The 19,545-nt window shown below is 43.1% G+C and overlaps 1 protein-coding gene across 1 annotated transcript in view; it reads right to left on the minus strand.

The window, feature by feature from the left end:
• Nucleotides 1-19,545, minus strand: part of LOC308362592 (radixin) — a 37,577-nt gene continuing 18,032 nt past the window's right edge. The window contains exons 4-15 of the mRNA XM_080835313.1: nucleotides 14,197-14,292; nucleotides 11,179-11,301; nucleotides 9,691-9,842; nucleotides 7,951-8,034; nucleotides 7,407-7,553; nucleotides 5,921-6,017; nucleotides 5,541-5,704; nucleotides 4,893-5,023; nucleotides 3,542-3,702; nucleotides 2,664-2,756; nucleotides 1,201-1,422; nucleotides 1-642 (exon numbers count right to left, since the gene is read on the minus strand). Coding sequence (XP_080691439.1) covers nucleotides 478-642; nucleotides 1,201-1,422; nucleotides 2,664-2,756; nucleotides 3,542-3,702; nucleotides 4,893-5,023; nucleotides 5,541-5,704; nucleotides 5,921-6,017; nucleotides 7,407-7,553; nucleotides 7,951-8,034; nucleotides 9,691-9,842; nucleotides 11,179-11,301; nucleotides 14,197-14,292 — 1,635 coding nt within the window. The 3' untranslated portion in view covers nucleotides 1-477. The remainder of the gene's footprint in view (nucleotides 643-1,200; nucleotides 1,423-2,663; nucleotides 2,757-3,541; nucleotides 3,703-4,892; nucleotides 5,024-5,540; nucleotides 5,705-5,920; nucleotides 6,018-7,406; nucleotides 7,554-7,950; nucleotides 8,035-9,690; nucleotides 9,843-11,178; nucleotides 11,302-14,196; nucleotides 14,293-19,545) is intronic.

A 19,545-nucleotide genomic window follows, 5' to 3' on the forward strand; every position in this document is an offset into this window, starting at 1 on the left:
TTTAGATAAAAGCATGTTTGTTCTTTATTTCCTTCTTTTCTTTTCACTTTTTCTTAAAATTAGAACTGTGAGCATCTTGAGTTATCCTTATCGCCGAAAACAAAAGCCAAAAGAATTCCAAAGCAGTTCATAACAATATGAAACGTCCCTTGCTCCTGATTGAAAAGGTTTCGTACAGGGGTGGGCAGAAGGAGCTGGACACACGAAGCAGCCCTGACTGGCTGGCCCGAGAGCTTTGGCATAGCATGAGGGGGACGAAGCAGCCCCCTCTGGCCTCTCTGCAGGGTACGGGTACGCTTGTCAGAAACGGGTCAGGGGACGGGAGTGGGGTTGGGCCTGGGGGTAGGTCGGTTCAGGAAGTGGGTTTCAGAAGGGTTTGGTGGCTTAAAAAGGGGGTATAAAGCAGGATGGACTAGGGGCTTGAAATCAGCCTCCAAGGCAACGGGCTGTCAGGCTTCTGCGTTCCCCTCTCGCCCCTCACATGGACTCGAACTCGTCGATGCGCTGCTTGGTGTTTCCCGATCGGATCTGACGCAAGGTCTTGTACTTGTCCCGACCAGCCTTCACATTTTCTGCATGCAGCATGTCGTTCTGCGTCTTCTTGGTGTCGTCCCGTGCCTGGGCCAACTCTGAGCTCAAAGCCTGAACGAGAGACAGTGAGGAGCACACAGACAAGAGTGTCAGAGGGAGGCGGGGGGGGGGGGGAAGCAGAAAAAGAAAAATTTGTACCATTCCCTGTACGGTAGCTACACTGACTTTATCGCTGCTTACAAGCCTGTGATAGTATTGGGAAATTAAAAGCTAGTCCGCCATTCCAAATACGCTTTGTCAAAGTCAGCAAATTCCTCCTCACGGTCCTCTGGGTGTTCATTTTGTTTGTGGGATCAAAAAACTAAAATTCGTATAGTGCACAATTTCAGAGGAATGTTATTTGATTCATCTTCCTTACTTCTTTATTTTGTCTTATTTATTTATCTGTTTTTTATTGTAATGCACATTGTTCTGTATAATGTAGGTTTTTTTTGTATTGTTTCTGACTAATCGTATAAATTAACTTTGTTACTGCGGATACGTGCGACACAAATATGGTGTATTATTAACGTTGCTGTCGTTATTATTATGAAGATGACAAATGAGGGGGTGTGCTGCATGGGGTAATGTGTGCCTCGTTGTGTACATGAAACAGAGAATGAGTTTTACCTGCAGCTGTTTCTTGACGCGCTCATTCTTCTGTGCCTCGGTGACACGCTGCTCCTCACTGCGGTGGTCGTTGACTCCGTCACTGGAGAGGTCAGCGCTGGCTTCGGCGCTGTTCTCGTCCTGCTCGTCGTGATCGTTCTCCCCGGCGCTCGCCGCAGGTGCGGTCATCACCGTCTTTAGCTCCTCCTTAGTCTTCTCAAGGTCCTCCTGCGCTGAGATGGCCTGCAGGGGAGAGGAGGGGGGGTGAGATTTACACACAGTAAAATAACAAAAGAAATGAGAAGGGAAAGGAATGGAACAGAAAGAGAGCCAAGTTTTTAAAGGAAAGAAAAGGGAAGGGAATAAAGGAGAGAGGAAGGAAGATGATATCAGTCAGGCATGCTCCGGGTTTCACTCTTCCGTTAGGGCAGGAAGGTCATGGGTGGGGTCAAGAGAATAAGACTAGCAGGAATTTTTGGGAAACTAACTGGATTTATTTTGTGAATCGTGTCAAGCCTCCAAACTCTACACTGACTCCAAAAACTTTTTTTTACTACCAACATAGACCAGAGGAGGGCACTCCTTCCCAATGAATATCTTTGCGATTTTCTAAGTAATACCACTAGATCCACTACAAAACCATCCACAGGGCAGTCTAAAGGTCTGTGTGTACCTTCTATCAGAATAGGAACGATAATGAGGCTCAAGTCTAGAACAGCGCACGGACATACCCACGTTTCTTTTAGGTGGCTGTGCATTCAGGCGTGGATAAACTACTTACTGTACACCTCCTGGGTGTGGGGGAGGGTTGGGATTTCAGCATGATCAAAGCTTAATCCCAAACTTCAGGCCGATTGGGCTGAAGTCATTGGCTGTTATGCTGCTGGGTTAGGGCGGTACACATGGGGCAGCCTTAGCGCTTAGTTCTGACCTTTTATTTACCAGCGCATGTTTGTGTGGAGTAAACATGGTGGACACTGTCAATGTGCTCAAGTGCTTTTCCTTGCTATGTACTCTACACACTCTGAGACTATATGCCAATCATGCGCAATATTAATATTTACATTACATTTTTTCTGACTTTAAATACTTTGTAGTGCTACGAGGTTAAGTGTTATTTTACAAAATTGCTGTTGAGGCATGTAGCAGTGAGATATGGCAAAGATTAGGGAGCATAGGCGTTTTGCACGCGCACACCCACACATGCACGTACACACACAAAGGCCTATCCAGCATCAATTTTATGGCAAGCTGTTAATGACTGAATTAGTCTAGCCTTTCAGTGCTGTTAACACGGCCACCCAGACTATCAATCAATCAATCAATCAATCAATCAGACCTTATTGTCACTCCCAGATACTCATTTTTGGTCTAGCCTGTTATTAGCGTGCTGCATGCGTGAGGCAGATAACAGAAAAGTGACAGCGAGGCGAGTAGACAGGGACGGCGGACAATGGGCGGGGTGACAGGTGGGCGGGCTTTACTTTGTGCTGCCACTCCGAGGCCTCCTCTTCTTTTTTCCTCTTGGCCTCCTCAAGCAGGGCGATTTTGGCGGTGAACTCTCCCAGCTCGGCGGCCTGTCATGGAGCAAGAAGCAGAGAAGCACTCAGCGTCAGGAGAGAGACTGACAGTGTCCTCGAGTTAGCAGCAGCTCACCCTCAGTAGTGAGGGGACTCTGACTGGCACCAAGCAGCAACTGAGGGTTAGGGCTTAAATGTTAGCTGAAGGCTTTGCTGTGCTAGGAAAATGAATCTCATACAAAAAAAATGTCACACAGTTACAATACTGGTAATAAAATACAGGCGTGTGTAATTTTTCTTCAGACTTGTACGGTACATTCCTGAAAGGCACCATACATGTCTCTTACCATGGATATAACTCTAGCTTCCTTGACGTGTTCCTTGAGGCAAGCAACACTTCAGCATATTTGTATCATATATATTTTTACGAGACAAGAAAACATTTAGCTAGGTTTTCTACCGCAGTTGTTTCACTCACACCTTAGTTTCACAAATTTTAAAAAACTCAATAATTTTTCCATAGGGATTTCTTCTTTGGAACCAGGGAATCATGCTAACACTATAAACTACAAAATGCCGGTTGACCTCCAATCTATTTATGGCAAAATTAGAAAAACGGTATGTGGGTCATTTTCAGAAGGAACTCTCCCTCAAATTGTTACATCTCAGAATTAACTTTTGACACTAGACTGATATTGCTGTGACAGGACCCATATATAAATATCTATGTGTGTGTGTGAGAACATCTGTAATATGCAACAATGAAAATACATAATCAAACTGATTAAAATCTAACCCTGGAGTACAAACACTTCATGACACAAGCAGGGAAGCAGACGTACCAGCTGCTCTTGGTTCTTCATCTGGTCTGCAGCTTGTTTGGCGAGTGTTGCACGGGCCTCTTCAGCCGTCTGCCTCTCCCTCTCAAGCCTCTCGGCCTCCTCCTTCGCCCGCTTCCTCTCCTGGTCCAGCTCCAGTGCCTTGCGTGTCTGTTCCTCCAGTTCTGCAAGGTGCAAACACACGTACACGTACACGCGCGCGCGCACACACACACACACGCACACACACACACACGCACACACACAGCAGCAGATATGAAGACACGGACAACACACATACACACAGATGCATAAATGTACAGTTAGTGACAAGCCTGAAGAATGTATTGCATACAGTCTTTCAATTAATTTCTCATCTGAGTTCTAGACATTCAAATCCACTGACAAACATAAATAACCATGTCAATCTGACAATACACAACACAACAGAAGTCGCTCAGGAAGACAGAAAAACTGCAGACAGACAGTCACACCTTCTAGATGTATAAATTAGCTTTTTCTCAGTTAATTATCCCAAGCTAATTTAACAAGGAAGTTTGAGAAATTAGGAGTTTTCTTGGTCATGAGAAATACTCACTATCTGCTCAATTACCAGCCCTAAGGATAGCCACTAGTGAGAAACACTGAAAAAAAAAAAACGGAGAAGGAAGGACCTTTCCCATTTCCCTAATCACTGTCGCTCACAAATAGACGTCTGACATGAAGACCCTCTGAACACAACACAACAGAGAGCAGCGCCATGCACATGGAGGATTAGACAGTGGAGGTTTTGGTGACGCATGTTTCACGAAGGAAGGGTGGGTAGGGGGAGGGAGGGAGGGAGGGGAGAAACACCTCTTATCTGTAGGGCAAAGGGGTACAAATAAGGGTGGCTTTACATGAAGAGGTGTTTCTAAGTGTTCTGATTTTACCTGAAGCTGGGGGCAACCCTACGAAAGGCGAGAGATTAGAGTTTAGTCAAGCGGCTAAAAGGCACACACATAAAAGCCAAGCTCCCTTGAGCGAAAATGCTCTGTGTCTCATGTGGTTAGGCCCTCACCCCGGATGCCCTGACAGTTTAAACACACAACCAAAGCTATCCCTCTCCACAGTGGACCAAACGTTGGGTTTCTCCCAATCATGTGTGTAGGATGCTTGGACAACTACCTCTACATCCTTCTTTTGTTGAGGAACATTAGTGGTGAAGGCTCAAGGCCAGCATGAGTTTAAGGGTGACATTTGGAGTCCTAAAGAGCAGGATTGGATGCGAGTAATGTGCGTAAATAGAGGGCTAAGGCTATTAGAAAGTGGGAGATGGAGAGATGCAGTAATATAGAAAAGGGGGGGGGGAGGGTGTCTCTCTTGCAGCACCCACCTTTCTGTGCTGTTAACGTCTGCTCCTCGATCTGTCGCAGTCTCTCGATGAGCTCGTCCTTCTCCCTCTCAATCCTGTCCTTCTCCTTCTCTGCATACTCGCGTTTCTTCTTCTCGTTCTCCAGTTGGGCCCTGGAGAGAGAGCAGAGTCAACTCGGGCCAAATAGCAACAATGTCGATCGTGGAGTCAATTCAGGCAGCTCAAAGCATGGGAATGATGGTGTGTTCCTGTGGCGATTTGTAGACCTAGTTCATGGGTTAATTTCCCAAGTAATGGGATATTATGCTATACAATGTAATGAAAATTACACATGAATGCATCCTTGAATTGCAAGCTGCTTTGGTTAAAAGCATCTGTAAAATGAATAAATATAAATGATACTTGATGTGCTTCTCCACTTGCAAGAGCATCATACGTTGAAAGATGTAAGAAGGCAAAGATGTTCTTGGATTCAATCACAACTTTCCGAATGTTTATGATTAATTGATTGATTGCACGTGTCTGTTGTTGTGTGTCATTGATGTGTGACGACAAATAAACGACTTTCAAGTCGCCTGTGATTATTCTCTCTCTCACACATCATCTCATTTTGATAACTTTCTGGGTTTGAGCATGTAAGGCTGTGTGGATATGAATGCATGTTCAGACCTCTCCATCTGTTTCTGGTGCTTCTCCTCTCTGGCCTGAGCCTTCATCTGCTGGACCTCGATGGTGTCTGGCTTCCTCCTCCTCATGTAAAGCTCGTGGTTGCCCATGCATAGTGCCAGGATGCGCTTGTTGATCCTCAACCGTGGAGCATAGAACACAAAGTCCTGCGGGAAAAGTTCCAGTTTAGAACCGGTTCAAATTGTCCAATCCATTGGAATCGTACGCCTCAGAGGTCATCAATTCCTTTTACTGCTTTATATGCTTTTACCAGCATATCCTGTTACATTAGGCTTCCTTTGATGTACCTGATGTGAAGAGTGGCATCCAGCTTTACTGTAAAGATTAGACACACTTAAATAACACTTAAATAACACACTTACCGGAGCTTTCTTGTCGATCGGCTTGATGACAAACTTTTTGTCATTGAATGAGATGTTTCTGATTTCACTCCAAGGAAAGCCAATTTTTGGTGTTAGTCTGATGGAAAAAAACAACAACAGATACAACTGTAGAAGAGTTCCAGACCTCAAATCAAAATCAAGTTCTACAGTAGCCATGAGGGGGCGATAGCTACCAATAAGCAGTTTAGACCAGATCAGACCTGCCTTGATCAGAGACAGTCTCTCAGGGGGTCTGTAAGCTGCAAGTACTCCCCCTGCCCCCCGCAAATATTCTAAAGACCATCTGCTTCTCTCCCTGACTTGTTTGAGGCCTTCAGCATGTGCTGCTGGATAAATTAACCAGGGAATGTCAACTGTGCAGCAATAGCTTCTGTGGTGTTTGACAGTTTAATCTCACAGCTAAGATTAAGCCATTAGCCATGAACATTCAGAGAAAAGGTCATAGGCAGAGCATTCAGTCAAGAGTAATTTAGGCTTGATTCAGCATTTCTACTGTAGTGATGCACACAGACCAAATTGGTTGGTGCTGATGGGAAAACAGCAGCTTATGAGTAACCCCCCCCCCAGTCCTTAACGCGCCCTTGCCCACATGTCCTATCAGGGCTGGAGGGACAACTCGAGTCGTAGAGGTTATTAGGCACTAACTCAAAGCTAGAGGCTTCCGAGCAGCATGACTCATCAGAATGGCAGCGTGTACATACAGTACACGCCACTGGCCACTCGGATTTCACCAGCTGAGAGTGTCATTAACCACAGACACCAGTGCCTGTCTGTCCGACACTCAAAACCGATCAAGCTCAACAACAGCCATTCATGCCGAAGGTCGTTTATGCTCAAATGGATAAGCCAATACGAACAGTGATTATGAATGAAACAAACTTATGATGAGCTCAATTTGAAGGGGGGGGGGATACGTTTGGCCAACTTCACTGTAACTACACATTTACCCAGTTCTTAAAGATGAAAGACCCCTGCGATTCTAAATCACCACCAGTATTGCAGACTAACTACGACTCAACTGCCTTATAAGCCTTACCTTCCCGTAAAGCACAGGCAGTCATATACGCCCAAGAGTTTATTTTTATTGCAACACTTCTCTTCAGCCTCTATTTGCAGGATCACCAAGATCCGGCTATGCATCAGCACAAGACTGATTACAGCAGAGCCATATTTCAAACACCTACACAGTTCTTGTAAGTCTACTAAGAGAGGGTCTATGGGAAAGTGCTTGGCAGAGGCTCAACTGTGAGTAACCAGAGAAGAGGTAGCTATGTCCCAACTAACAGACACACAGACACTCTCTCTCTCTCAGCTGCTAGAAGGATGAAAAGATGAAAGAACTGTTGATATGTATTTAAAAAAGAAAAACTGTGGAGTTACCTCACACCACTAGACATTTTCTGACCTATCCTTTAAAACAAGTGTGCGAAGACTAGCAAGGGAAAGCAAAGAATGGAGGGCTCACTTGTCCTCGTGCTCGTAGATGTTGAGGCCGAGTGCGTCCACACCCAACCACAGCTCTGTGCCTTTCTTGTTCTTGATCTCGAAATAGTTCACCCCATACATCTCCAGGTCCTGTGCGATTTTCAAATACTCCATCATCGAATCCTCTCTGCTCAAACACAGAAGGCCAGTTACACACACAGACCCAAAACACAGACACAATATCAAGCATGTTGACGTCAAAACAGTTATGGCGTGGTAAAGTCTTATTAAAAATAAACTTCTCAGATATCAAAACGGTGAACTACAATGCCAAAGAAAGATCTTGAAGAGAAAAACTGAGGGGATGTGTAAGGTAGTACAAGCTTGAGGCAGCAGTGGCACCTGAGCAAGTTTTCATGTTGGGGGGAGTGGAAAGGAGAAGTGATATGGTAAACAAAACTGCTTCACTGCAATGCTACGAGTAGCCCGGCCGAAGAGGGAGAAAAACTGCCTGACAGAGAGAGAGGGTGGGGGGGAAAGGGAGAGAAAGAAAGAAAGAAAGAAAGAAAAAAAGAAAGAAATACCTGAGCATGCCCCTGTGCTCCTCGTGCCAGGTCTGTATCCGGTCCTCCCACTGCTCCTTAGTGAGCTTGTGCTGCTCAAGAACTCTGCAATGCAGGGGTGAAAAAAACAAAGACAAAACTCACCATGTCACTCAAGGACATTCAGACACAGACACAACACCAGACCAGCAGACAAGGCCGGCGCAGTGAAATACTTTCACTTGAGTGTGTGTGTATGTGGGTGTATCCACTTTTAAAAGAAAATAATGTGTTCAGGCCCGTTCCAGTGAAGGACGATGGTCTGTTTGTGTCATTAAAGAAGAAATGTGATTTTCATTCTTAATCGTATTAAAATGGGGTAATCTAATAAGCACAATTCAAAGCTATGAATGCAATGACCAATAAATGGAGTACAGATGTTCTAAGTCCATGCATGACATTGGAAGGCCCACCAATTTGCCAATTAGCTGAATGACTTAACAAGTTACACTTCCTGCTATATATCCTTTACACTTATGGTCTTTACTTTGACAGGTCCTTCCTTTTCTTCAGCTAAGCCCATTGAATTGGTATTTTGTGAAGTGCAATTTTTCTTTAAGTATGCAAGCAAGACACCCTAGGCACAGGCCAACAAGGCCACCTGACCAATAACAAACAGAAGGGAAACCCTGGATTAAAGCTCCTTGAAGAACACACTGAAGGTCAAGTTCAAGCTCAGAGCCCAGCTGGATGTGTTCCTTCCTTCCTGCCCTCCCTCCTTCCGCCTGTGTGTGTTTAACAAGGTAATTTACCACAGGACTTTAAAGCTGTCTCTGCCATTGGGACGTCTCATTACTCTTTGCATGCAACAAGAGTGCTTTCACAAAGACATGCATGGACACACACACACACACACTTCCACATACATGCAGAACTAATGTTTTAATACAGTCAGTAGACCAACTAAACATAGAACAAAAAGTAAGGAAATGTGTGTTTGGTAGATTATTTCTTTGCTGTAACAATGCTTCTCGGCAATAAATCTCATACCGTTGGAAAGCCTGTTTAGTTCCCTTAAATGGTCCCACATTTGTAAGGAACATGCATTTGTGGGATGAGCAGCACAGCTGAGTATGTGGGTTGCGCCCATGAAAAATGTGCCAAATAAACGTACGTACAAAAAGTAAGAACATTTGTGTTTGGTAGATTATTTCTTTGTTGTAACAATGCTTCTTGGCAAAAAAATCTTGTACCGTTGGAAAGCCTGTTACTCCCCTTTCAGATGGTACCACATGTGCAAGGAACATGCATTTGTGGGATGAGCTGCAGAGCTGAGTTTGTGGTTTGCACCGATGTAACATTTGCCAAACAGCTTATTCTGGCTCAACCCACAAACTCAGCTCTGCAGCTCATCCCACTAATGCATGTTCCTTGCAAATCTGCCAAGAAGCATTGTTACAACAAAGAAATAATCTACCAAACACAAATTTCCTTAGTTTCAGTTTATTCTGGCACATTTTTCATGGGCGCAAGCCACATACTCAGCTCTGATGCTCATCCCACCAACGCATGTTCCTTACAAACGTGGCACCATTTGAAAAGGGAAGAAAACAGGCTTTCCAACGGTATACGACTTATTGCCAAGAAGCATTGTTACAACAAAGAAATAATCTACCAAACACAAATTTCCTTACTTTTTTTGTTCTATGTTTATCTAGAGACACACACATTTTCCTGTGTACACACAGGATATATAACCTAGCATTTCTGTCCTTTGGTCACCTCTGAGGCAGCAGACGGTCGTTGCTGAGGTAGCCGGGCTTGTGGATGTCTTTGTTGTAGTCGGTGTACTTGGCCTGGACTGCGTAGGAGGCTAGGAGGACGGCGGTCTCAGGAGGACAGTAATTCTCATCATTCAAGATGGCCTCCTTCACCTGAGCGTAATAACCCCGGGAGAGCAGAGAGAGAGATTAGTGTGCGCGAGTGAGGGTGTGTTGGAGAGAGATAAGCGGTGAAATGAAGACTCCAGGAAATTATCGAAATGAGAAAAAGATTAACTGAGCTGCATAGGAGAGGGGGATGGAAAGAGCAAATTATAGATGAAAGGGAAAGAAGAAACTACTGAGAAAAAAAAAATGGCGAGACGAGGACAAAATATCTATCTCTAGCTATATATCAATATGTATATAGAGAGATGGATATATAGATGGATAGACAGATATAGATACACTATATGGCCAAAAGTATTTGTGCCATATTTGTTTGGGCTAGGCCCGTATCTCCAGTGAAGGGCAATCTTAATGCTTCAGTATACAAAGACATTTTGGACAATGCTATGCTTCCAACTTTATGGCAACAGTTTGGGGAAGGCCCTTTTCTATTCCAACATGTCTGTCCCCTAGTGCACAAAGCAAGGACTATAAATACATGGTTTGATGAGTTCGGTGTGAAAGAACTTGACTGGCCCACACAGAGCCCTGTCCTCAACCCCATTGAGCACCTTTGGGATGAACTGGAACGGAGATTGCGAGCCAGGCTCTCGTACAACATCAGTGCCTGACCTCATAAAAGCTCTACAGAATGAATGGGCACCAATTCCCACAGTAAAACTCCACAATCTTGTGGAAAGCCTTCCAAGAAGAGTGGAAGCGGTAATAGTTGCAAAAAGGGGGACCAACTCCATATTAAAGTATATGTATTTGAACACAATGTCATTACAGTCCCTGTAAGTGTAATGGTCAGGCGTCCGAATACTTGTGTCCATAAAGTGTAAATGGGGGGTTAGCGTGAGGGAATAAGTAAGGGATAACGGCCGACGAGCTGTCCAGTTCTACAAAGGTAATGGACGCTGCGGGGCAAAGAACTCCACGAGGCGAAGTCCATTACCTTTGTAGAACTGGACAGCTCGAAGGCCGTTCTCCCGCTTATCTCCCGTTTACAACATCCAAAAATGTTTTTATTATTATTATTTAGAATTTCCTTTATCTTTAGGAAACGTAATATGCATAATAACCTGATGAATTCTTAATTTGAAGCCTAGTGCTCCCGTTAGAGAAAGTAGTGCGTTTTTTGAAGAAAAAAAACATTACGTTGGTTGTCAATGGTAACCATTCAAGAGCATTGATATGGAACGGCGATTTAACTTTTCTACTGGGACTACGTCCAAGGTGTCCGGTTATACCAAATTAATGTACACCCCATTAGCCAATCAGAAAACAGTATTTCGTTCCAGAGAGAGATAAGCAAGAGAAACAGCTGGTCGCCGCTCACCTGCAGGAAGAACAGGCGCTGTGTGATTTCCTGGATCAGCTCCTCGGACACATCCTCTGGAAAGAACTTTGCTCTGAACTTGAACTGGAGTGGGTTTTCCTTCTTCACATCTTGCTGGGTCACCTGAATACAGGACACAGACAGAAGGGTGATGAGAGAGAGAGATAGGGCACCCATTCCTCGAGGCATGTCCATTACGAACGTCAAGGCTAGAGCTTGCACGGTCACTCGATCGATTTAGTGATTATTATTATTATCATTATTATTATAATTATTGAATTATTATTATTAATCTTAATTAACTCAAAGTATGAATTGCATGATAAAATCATTTTAACCTTATAAATGGTATTCACACTGAAAGTTAACTTCTCATTTCTTAAATCCAATCTATATGTGGTGTACAATGAAATGAAAATTACCCATAAAGGTAGATTATTAACATAAACCATGGTTTAATTTTGGCGGGTAAAAAATATGCCTTGCCACTTGCATGTGCAGATATGAGTATGTGGATGCTGTCCCAAAGGCAGACTACAGAATGACAGGTTAACTGGAGGGTTCATAAATGCCGAGCATACTTCAGAACGATTTTGATCACTGAGGATGTATGCTGAAAAGCCTTTTCTAACCTGGAAAATATGTTTGATGTTTGGACACTGACATAAAATGAGCAATGCAGCGCAGATGCTGAAACCATGTGGGTAAGAATCCACACATGGGCTTTGCAGCCTTTGGCAGGAGAGAGAAGCCTCCAGTGACACAGAGTTTGAAACCTGTGCATCGGAGAAGGGCCTCCAGTGAATAAACGCAGCTGAATTTTTTTATGCCAGAAAGACTGCAGAGCTTCCGTAGTAGAGCCGATTTGGTATGCCTTAAAATGGCCTTAAAAACCTGCTTGGTTTAAATCAATGAAAGTGGCCACAACCTAATTTCTTTTTTATACATGTTACTACTTATACTCCTGTCCTTCCTGGCTATGCTTTCAGAAAAGAGGTATGAAGTGATCAAAATCTCTATTCTATTTTAACTCACCTAAAAGTATATGAATGGGAACTATCAAAATAGTTAACAATCCCTGTCTGTGAGAGAGAGAAAGAGGGAGAGAGCGAGAAACACACCAGTTTGACAGAAATTTGACAGTTTACTATAGCCTAATATGTGAGTTTTTGTTCTAGAGTAGCCTACAAAGATCAATGTCATCAATACATCATTCAACTCAATCATCAGTGCTTTCATTGTGTAGTTTTGGCAACACACTTGTTTCTCAGGTTACAAATCTCATTACAACAAAGTCAAATCAGTGGTTATGTTCATGTGAAATGCATTACCTTAAAATCATTAATTTCTCCCAAAATTTCTCATGGCCGAAATAAACCTGAGAACAATCGGGTCAGAGTAATTCAGCACTAAGGACTAGTCGAAAGGACTCCTACTGACACAAAGACAAACTCCCAAACGACCGAAAAATGTCAGTCACTATAGGCTCGTAAGACATTGCGCAGTGATGGTTTAATGTGATGCATGTGTTGACTTAAAACGATGCATGCTGGTTAGAAATGGTCAGTTTTGCTGGTTCTGCGGGACATCACCATGTCACAATGACAGGAAAACCCTGCTGTTTTTGGAGTCAGACACTGCAGTTGCTCTCCATCTGCTGTACGAGCTAGGACATGCATTTATGACGTCAGAACATCAGCCTCGCCGGCAGGAATTTCCCATGATTAAACATGACGCGTGTTTCCATAATAGAATTCTTAAATAGTTTTAAAACGCAATATTTGATGATAAAAAATGTGCATAAAAACACTCAATGCTCATGTGACCTGCACTGCTGACTTGTTGAATGCATCTCAATAATGGTTGATGAAATTAATTATAGTTTTAAGTCATCCTGTTCATTTTAATAAAAAAAAAATATAATAAAATAATGGGAATTTCAACTTTCAACAACAATAAGGAAAACGATTCCACGAGATCTTCCGACCAGGATTTAGGAGAAAATTTCTCATTACATAATTTTAGTGCGACTTAGATGAAATGTTTTGTGTATACGGGCCCTGGTCGTCATGAACTATAATGCCTCATTGTTGAAATTACTTCCTTTTCACCTAAACTAAATTCAGTACCAGCAATAATTCATGATTGGTGAGCGGGTTATCTTTCACAGTGGCAAGCTATCCTTTAGTTATCTTAGTTTTGATGACTTCTGATTCACCACAACTAATCTGCAGAGTAATCACAAGTGATCAATTACCAACCAGTATCCCACATCTGCCTTCACACAGAGGGCGATTTCTACTGTGCAGAGCAGCATGTCTGTGCATGCATAACAGAAGTGTTGCAGGTACGCACCATTGTTTCTACAGGTCCACAGGCCCTATTCTCTGCATTCTGCCATGTGAACTTGGCCGCAGATGCAGGAATGAAGGGTATACTGACTGAAACAGCCTGTTCTTCCTGGTTATTTACAGACTGGGTAACAGTCACGTCACACACACAGCATGCAGATGCTATATGTGTGAATCAGAGGGTCAGTGTTAATCTGATCATCTGCTGGTTCCCACACAAGAACAGAATTCGCTGGGCCTCCGTAAGGCTGCAGTCTTAGCGCTTTAGAGGCTGCTCTAAATCCCAGGAGCTGGCCCCAGTACTTTCCACTGCAGCAGCCACTTGTTAAATAAACCCTGCCGTAGATCATCCCGCACTGTGGCTTGCACAACTGTTCTCAACGTCCTCCATAGGACACGTATACATGTACACACATACACTGTGCAGTCTCTCTCACTCACACACACACACACACACACACTTTTATGACACATCTGAGTAGTGGTGGGTACAGAGGTGCGTTAGAGGAGGGAGTCATTAACCACTCCTTATTTGCCACGTTCTTGAACAGGATGTCTTAAAATTGGAGGCCCTCACCACAGCCTAATAACCACTTCACCCTGATTGATGGCCACACTTTTGGGAGGAAGAGAGGAAAGAGAGACGAAGAAAAACTATGCGTCTTACCTTTTTGTTGAGCTTCAACCATGTGGTGTAGCCTTTGCTGTCGACATACTGCAGGCCGAAGAACCAGACTTCACGTAGACCCACTGTCTTCACAACCTGCTCGTCAAACAAACAGCACAAATGCAAGTCGCTGGTGAGTGCAGACAAACACACAGCAATTTCACACAATTTCATCAGTAAGCAGTAGGGCTGTAACGATATTGGATCGAACCGAGAAATCGCGACACTCTGGGCCACGAACCTGCATCGCGATGCGAGGAGGCAGAACCGCGACATGCCCTCAGCGGTTACGTGATACAAAAAGTTTGGTTCGCTAGTAAAGGCGGCTGCTTGCTTCAGCGTTGGGGTTAATTGTTGCGCAAAATTTACTCAGTGCAGTTCATGCTCCCAAAGGTTGCGCGTGTTGTCATGATCCTGCCATTTGCTTGGCAGATAGAAAGCTGTTTCCCTAACAGAAAGTCTGAAGCTTGAAGTTCTTTTCAAACCTTTGCTTGGGTAGCACTGCTAAACTGAGCAGATATGCAGACTACATTTTAGCAATCTCATCACGTAACATTCGTTTTCTAAAAACAATCACATAGTATTGCATGTTTTACTGTGGTAGAAAATATGTTAGCTTAATGCTAACGTATATGGGAAATCCTATAGAGACCGCGCTAGGTATTAGCATCAATTAATTCACGTTAATGTTTTTGTATGACATTTGCTCTGCAGATAGATAACAGGTTCCGAAGTTTGTTGAATGTTTTTCAACAGCATTGCTTTGAGTAATAAAAACCTCAATATTTGGTTATAAATTGTTTCTTCATTTTTTTTATATCTCATACTTATTCTAATGTGAATTAGAAAATATATTTAAAAAATCGCGAGATAAAAAAATAAATAATAATAATAATATCGTGGGGTGTATCGAACCGTGGGTCAAGAATCGTGATACGAATCGAATCGTGAGGTAGGTGTATCGTTACAGCCCTAGTAAGCAGGAGAAAAGCCATTCACAATCACGCAGTAGCTCTGTACAAAACACACACACGCAGGTCAAACATCAAGAACAGACGTAAGCAGTAGGGGTGTAAATCTCCCCTTCAATTCTAGATACATGAGATACGATACAATTCAGGGACGATTTATCTTCATATGGAAAGATTTGGTGTGATGTTATCTGATACAGTTGTTACACTGACATTCGTTTTCCATTATACATAAAATAAGCTAAAGTGGCATTGCTTACTTTCAAATAGATACATTTCATAAAAGACCAGAAAATCTGAAGTACTTTTGTTACTTTAGGACACAGACAAATGTGGCCTCTTATTTTGGAATTACACGTCATTGGGTTTATTCCTGTTCCAACAGATAGACAACAAAGACTTACTGTTTGATCAAACATTCTGACATTATGAATATAAACTGAGGTCTGTCTCACACACCTATGCCCAGGTGTCTCAGTTAGCACCATAGACACAGGTAAGCTTTGATTAGCACACAGGCAAGGTTATAACGCTCCGCTAGCTTCTTTCTGTAACATTACCTGAAGTAGGCTATGTATTAGATGGTTACGGCACATAGACTGATTGAGGACATGGCTTCATCCAATACACTGCAATACACAAGTTTACCACAAACATTAACTAATGTTTGAGTTGAGCAGCACGCATCAGTTTTAACAAATTGCGATCAGTACCATGAATCAAAAGGAAGCGTAATTTTTTTGCAATGCCAACATAACCACAACACTTGCATCTTCGACTGGAGACAGCGTTCTCCACTCAATTTGGCTACCAGTTACTTGTGGACGGGTTTAATTAGAGCATTTTCAATTGTAGTATCAGGGACATAATACTAGCCTTACTCCTGTAAAAGGTCAAAACGTACTGCTGTGCAGATTTATCAGTGAATGAGAGGCGGCCATTATTATTTTGAGTGTAACATGACTTGCAATGTACAAGCAGTGAGTCTTCCACAGCAGCTTAGTTTATACGAAGAATACGAATAAGTAGAATTGGCAGCCATTACTCAACCGATTCGTAACTTCAGAATCGGCCCATTGACCAGGTCATGGTTCATTTAGATCGATCCAGGGGTCTGTATACTGTAAATGTTAAAACTGGTTTCCAATTCCACCCCTAGGAAGAAGTTTGCCTGAGACTCTCTTGGAACATTCTGAAGCCTCATCAAATACACTAGCTATGCTTCTAGTCTCAACACATGCCTGTTGAAAATGTGAATCTTCTACCACAGGATAAAATTCACAGAAAAATCACCTAGGTTGGAAAAACCAGCACACACAGGCAAGAGCATTTTGCTCTCAACAGCAGACTTTATGTCTCAATGTCATTACTGGATCGTTCTAATGGCATCCAATACTAGTTTGCGGTTTGGCAGCCAGTACACATAAAAACTCTTCACTTGACAATCAGAGGTTTCATTTTGCACTCCTCTCTAAGCCCTCTGGCATTTAATCAAACGCCTAAAAGTCGAAATGGCAAACCATCACACAGACTCCCAGGGTCTCCTCTATTCTTTTTCCTTATCCGGTCTTTTAAAGCTGCCCATTTTGAGAACTAGTATCAAATTGCATTGGTTACAAAAAAAAATACTACACTAGAACATCCAATGAGGCATGGCTGCAAACCTCTATAGCTATCTGCAGGTTACACCTTTTTTTTTTTTTAATTTTTAAAGATTTATTTTTGGGCTTTTGTGCCTTAAATCGATAGAGCAGTGAAGAGTGGGACAGGAAATGAGAGGGAGAAGAGGTGGGGAGTTGACAGGAGAAATTACATCAGGCCGGAATCGAACCTGTGTCCTCCATGGGCTTCAAGCCCGTAGGTGGTCGGGGCTACTGCTTGCGCCACAGTGCCCCCCGGTTACACCTTTAATTCCCTTGTACAACACGAATAAGAGCCCTGATTTCAAGAGGATACCCGGTTTCATGTACTGATGATTAACATACCTCCATGTACATACCCATCCAAAAGAAGAATGTGAAATTTTAAGCATGGTCACAAAGTGCACATTGAACACAACTACAAGACAAGCTATCTTTTATCCTCTTGGTATCAAAGTAACAGTAAGAATGTGTCCTTCCCTGTGCTATAGTCATCCATGCCCTCAGTAGGCTACCCATCAGATAGTACTACCACGATACTATTGCAATATTTGGGCCATGATGAAATGTAAAAATTCACATTAATATTGTAAGACACAGCAAATCTTGCAAATCAATCCTGCAATACACTGCAATTTATTGCTCCAAAATATTAAGTCTCTGGAAATATCAGGAGGAATTTTTCCTTCAAATGTGTAGAATTGTACCCTGTCCAATATCCTATCAATATCGTCCTTTCCCTGGTATTGCTGAAACAGGTTTAGATTGAAGCTGTGCTGTGGAATGGAGTGTGATTAATGGCCATCCAGGGTGAAAGTAGGCGTGTGTGTGTAAACGCAAATACAACTCAAATATGTACACACAAACAACAGATGCACAAATGTGTGTATATGCAAGAATGTGCACGCACGCATGCACATTTGTGCACACACACACGCACACACACACACACACACACACACACACACACACACTCTCTCTCTTGTCTGCTCAACTGCTTAAACAGCTGAGGCTGGCGTTCTCTCAGCCAGCTGCGGCTGCCGTGGCACAGGAGCAGAGAATGCGGAATGCAATCCGGGGGAGGTTGAGGACAAGCCTGGACTTAAAGATAGTGCACCAGGAAAATGCAGGGATGAAATGGAGAGGAGGAGGGGGTGAGCCGTCTGGAAAGCCAGAGAGGTCATTCTCCAGGAAAAATGTGTCATTCAAAGCTTTGGATACCGCACCAGAGCAAAATAAATAAATAAATAAATAAAATAAATCCACTTGATTTATATTTGTTTTAATAAATAACAGTGTAAGAGTTCTCCAGGGGGCCGGAGCTAACAGGAGAAGAGAAAAACCACACTGAGGGGCTATTCACTCCACAGACACACTTGACCACAGGTGAAATGCATTGTGGTTTGGGAGGTTGGGGGCTATGGGGTGTATTATTGTGAGGTTTGATTGAACATGGGTCAAATTTCTTGGTCCATTAACAAAATGGGACAAAAAAGCCCATGGACCCCACATGTTGTGACATCAAATAAATATTTCAGCCAGAGACATTAATATTGCATCATGTGTGCTTGTACATATTTGAGATACAGTTTTGTGAGCGCTCTTGGCATCCCTGGCATGGTTTTACGGTCATAATACCTATCTGATCTGGGCCAGAAGTTGAGTCCTTGTGCTAGGTGATGAATATATAGCAGGTGTACATTACCTGGCGTTTGAGTGTTTCCAACAAATCATTTTTAACCAGTATAATTTCAACATGGCAACCAATGACCAGAATGACACCAATGCCTTTTCTGTGTTAGTCTGCTTAAAGTTGATAGCATTTAACTTTCTATCAGAGAAGGTTTACTTCACTGAGGATATTCAGCCCAAACCACGTTTTGATGATGTTAAAGAAATAAGATTCATTGGATTGCTCTCATCCCAAAGTGTCATTGCTTTGATAAAAGTCTTGTTTAGTTGTAGCCTATAACTAAGCGTAGATTAGGCAAGAAATTTGATTTAAAGATGACCTAGCTATCAACAGCGTTTTCACTACTATTTGAGTGTGGATGAGGTTGAGCAAGTCTTTTTGAAAAAATGTGAAGGAACAACAACAGAGGGTTTTAAAACCTGTTTTATAGACATAGCCTAAAGTGCAATATGCATAACAGCAGTGGTTTGAGGGCTGCTCATCTGCTACAGGTTATAATGCAGAAATACAGCGACAGCCCTGACTCAAACAACTTTCTAGCCTTAAGATTATATTTTGCTCTTAAAGTGTGGAACAATTTTAACCACTCCAGCAAGAACTTCTCCCAATCAAGCCTCTTAACTCAATAACTGGATAAGTCAATGGTGATTTACACGAGTGTAGTCTAGCATAGCCGGTCCGCTTCTAACAGGCCCGCTGAGAGACATGCTCCCCTTTTAGAGGGTGAGGGAACACTCTGGCACAGAACTTCCATCACCTTTTTCTGCTCGAGTGACATCTTGATCCACAATACTAATAGCACTCTGTGGGAGGAGTGACATCACTGTGAGGAGATAGCAGAATGGCACTGGCGTCTGCTCGCCCCCGGGGCCCACTACAGTGGTCTACTGTTGGCCAGAGGACTCTGTGAATAGCACCAACAGGGCTCTGCATACAGGCTGCAGCCTCTCCCTTTTCTGCCAGAGGAAAGGAGAACGACTGTGGCAGTCATTGTTCCAGATTAGTTCTGCCAAGGGCTGCTGGGAATGACCTCTATTGTATTCAC

The sequence above is a fragment of the Sprattus sprattus genome (genome assembly GCF_963457725.1).
Source record: "Sprattus sprattus genome assembly, chromosome: 3".
Taxonomy (NCBI): domain Eukaryota; kingdom Metazoa; phylum Chordata; class Actinopteri; order Clupeiformes; family Clupeidae; genus Sprattus; species Sprattus sprattus.